A 3,207-nucleotide genomic window follows, 5' to 3' on the forward strand; every position below is an offset into this window, starting at 1 on the left:
CTGATCGGGAAATTATATGATTGAACCTGGGCTTTAGTTGTATTATTTTATTAAAACAACAATAACAATAAAATCTTCTGTGTTTTATTTAATTAACTATTACAGTAACGTTTAAGAAACTGCCAGAATTAAATATTTAAGAAGATAAATTATAGTCTTTCAAATATAACCTTCCTGGCAGCGCTGAAGATTTAAAATTTTCAAACAGGATCTCTAACATCTAAGCCTGTAGAGACTTATTATAAACTGTATTTCTAAGATAATCAAAACTATCCTAGAGTTTACCCTACACTTCTTTTCTATGTAAGTTGACAGCAGGCTTAAATTAAGGTTTATTTTTCCTATAAGTAGGACTTAAGTTATTCAGGACACAGAATAGGAGCCCTATACTAGTAGGAAAAGAAAGGGTTAAACGTGAAACACTTTGAGGCTAAAAGAAAATAAGAGTAGCATTATTCAGTAATGACGCTTTGATTTGCTGTTCAGCATTTGTAATGAGCATACACTATTTTTTTTTACTAAATATAGGAGATTTTTGTTCTCATAAAATATAGCCTTGCAGAAACAAGAATTGCAGAAGCCATACAGGGAAATGTAATTCACACGTGGTTGTATATTCACGATGCTTCCTACAGAAGCATCTTCAGAATGTATTTCATGAGTCTGCTGACACAAGTGTTGTGTTTGTACATCCGAAGCTCGTATGCTGTGAAATAATCAGGGAAATTACTTCCATCTGCACAGCCACTTTTTAAAGAAATCAATATTTGCTTGACTTTTAACATAAAAGCTTGAGTCGAAAATTTGAGGCCCAAAATTATTATTATTTTATTTTCAAGTTAAAACTAGAGGGAAAAATGCCTTTAGTTAATTGTGGCAACCTGAGCCATGTTTGAAACAATGTGATTGAGAGGGCAATTCTAGATTCTCTCTGAAATAAGGGAATTATACTAAAAGTCCTTTGACTTAAGCATGTGGAGTCACTGTGTGACAGTGAGCATGGTCTACAACAGCTGTCATCCCTTTAGCAAATGTCTTCAGTTTCCTTGAATCTGATGTCCTAGAATGGAAGGTTGTATGATGAGGAGCAGAGTGTCATTGGAACCATTATTCAGAAAGTAAGGGAAGAGCCTGGTAAATGGGCAGCAGTGAGCAGGTCAGAGATCCATTTCTACTTCTGAAGCCCCTAAAGACAAACAAAACCTAGATAATCCTAACTTGTTCAACCTGTATGGCCCTTAATCTAATCTGGGAAAGGAAAGTTGGCAGGATAAGTGCAATGGACTTTGTATGATGTAGTTTTTCACATGAGTGCATCTTGTCTTTTCTCAGGGAGAGAGAAGTAGAAAGAGAGAATCTTTTTTTTTTTTTTTTACATTTTGATATTACTTCCAATAAGTACAATATTTATTAAACATATCTTCAGTTGTTTTGTTACATAGTGTGCAACAAATTACAATATTCTGCAGCCACAAATTATATGCAGAGTATGAAGAAACTATTAATCAGATAGTGTAATCTTTCCGTTTATAACTCTACGAGGAAGAACTAGCAAATCAGATCTTACATATAACATCTCACTAAACTTTATGCATGGAAAGTGACAGACACTGGTTGTGCTGTTTGATACAAAATGGCTGAACTTCATCTTCAGAAGACTAAACCTGACATCTAAACATGCCAATATAAACATCAAAACAAAATATATTCTAACCAACCACGGGAAACAGTCTGGTATCAGGAAAGCAACAAGGATTACACACATTATTTTATAAACCAGCACACAAAGGTTTAAAACAGTTCTGAAAATGAAGTTAGCTGTCTTTGAGTCAAGGGAATAAAAAAAAAGTCAGTATTGACCATTTACAATCTCTGACCTTTGTGGAGACGGTAAGAATCTGTTGTAGTGCATCTACATACAGTACAATTCAGGCAATTTTGTTTTTTTCACTTGGGTTCAGATTGCAAATTCATTGCTGTGAGAAAAGGACGGAGGCAAATTTTAGCAGCAACCTCCACCTGACTGCTTGACCGGAGTGCTCTGAATTTTAACATTGGACTTCTCTGCACCACCAGCTGTTGCTCCAGGACCCATTCGCTTTTTAATCTCAGCTGCCATTGTCATGAAAGACTGTTCTACATTCGTTGCATTCTTAGCACTGGTTTCCAAAAATGGAATTCCGAGGGAATCAGCAAATTCCTTTGCTGTTGTGTAGTCTACTACTTTCTTTGTGGTCAGATCACATTTGTTCCCTACCAACAACTTGTTGACGTTTTCACTGGCATAACGGTCTATTTCCTGCAGCCACTGTTTAACATTATTGAAGGACTCCTGATCTGTCACATCATACACAACTATGATGCCATGGGCTCCTCTGTAATAACTGGAGGTGATTGTTCGAAATCTTTCTTGGCCTGCTGTGTCCCATATTTGAAGTTTGATTGTTTTCCCATCTAACTCTATAGTTCTTATTTTGAAATCCACACCAATTGTGCTGATATAGCTTTCTGTATATGTATCATCTGCAAACCTAAGAAGGAGGCAAGACTTTCCAACTCCAGAGTCGCCAATCAGAAGTAACTTGAATAAATAATCATATTCGGGATTCATGCTGGACATGTCACTGCAGCTGCCGCCGCCGCCACCGCCGCCCTTGCTGCTGCAGCCGCCGCCCTAACTCTCCGCGCCACGGGTAGTCGAAGGGAGAGGAATGAGATACGCTGTTCCGAGAGAGCAAACGTCTTCCCCCGACTCCGTCCCCTTAGAACACAATCAGCAGAAGCCACCACTCAGCTATCGCTTCCACCCAAAATGGCCGCCGGCGAACCAGGAAATGGGAGAATCTTTTATTTTAATTTTTTATACAATTTTTTAAGATTACTTTCCATTTACAGTTATTATAAAATATTGGCTATATTCCCCATAATGTACAATACATACTTGTAACCTATCTTACACCCAATAGTTTGTACATACAACTCCCCCATACCTACATCACCCCTCCTCCTCCTCCCCACCAGTAACCACTAGTTTGTTCTCTATATCTGTGAGTCTGCTTCTTTTATGTTATATTCAATAGTTTGTTGTCATATTTTTTATATTCCATATATAAGCAATATCATATGGTATTTATCTGAGAAAGAGAGAATCTTAACATAAATTCCTAACTGATTTAAGTGAATGGAATGTACAAGAAAGGACATCTA

At 37.1% G+C, this 3,207-nt stretch overlaps 1 protein-coding gene across 1 annotated transcript; it reads right to left on the bottom strand.

The window, feature by feature from the left end:
• Positions 1-1,393: 1,393 nt before the first annotated feature.
• LOC131754674 (ras-related protein Rab-1A) lies at positions 1,394-2,827 on the bottom strand. The gene has a single exon (XM_059060578.2). The coding sequence runs from the start codon at positions 2,618-2,620 to the stop codon at positions 2,003-2,005; it is 618 nt and encodes a 205-aa protein (XP_058916561.1). The 5' UTR covers positions 2,621-2,827; the 3' UTR covers positions 1,394-2,002.
• Positions 2,828-3,207: the final 380 nt, after the last annotated feature.

Source organism: Kogia breviceps, chromosome 4, assembly GCF_026419965.1.
Source record: "Kogia breviceps isolate mKogBre1 chromosome 4, mKogBre1 haplotype 1, whole genome shotgun sequence".
Lineage (NCBI taxonomy): Eukaryota > Metazoa > Chordata > Mammalia > Artiodactyla > Physeteridae > Kogia > Kogia breviceps.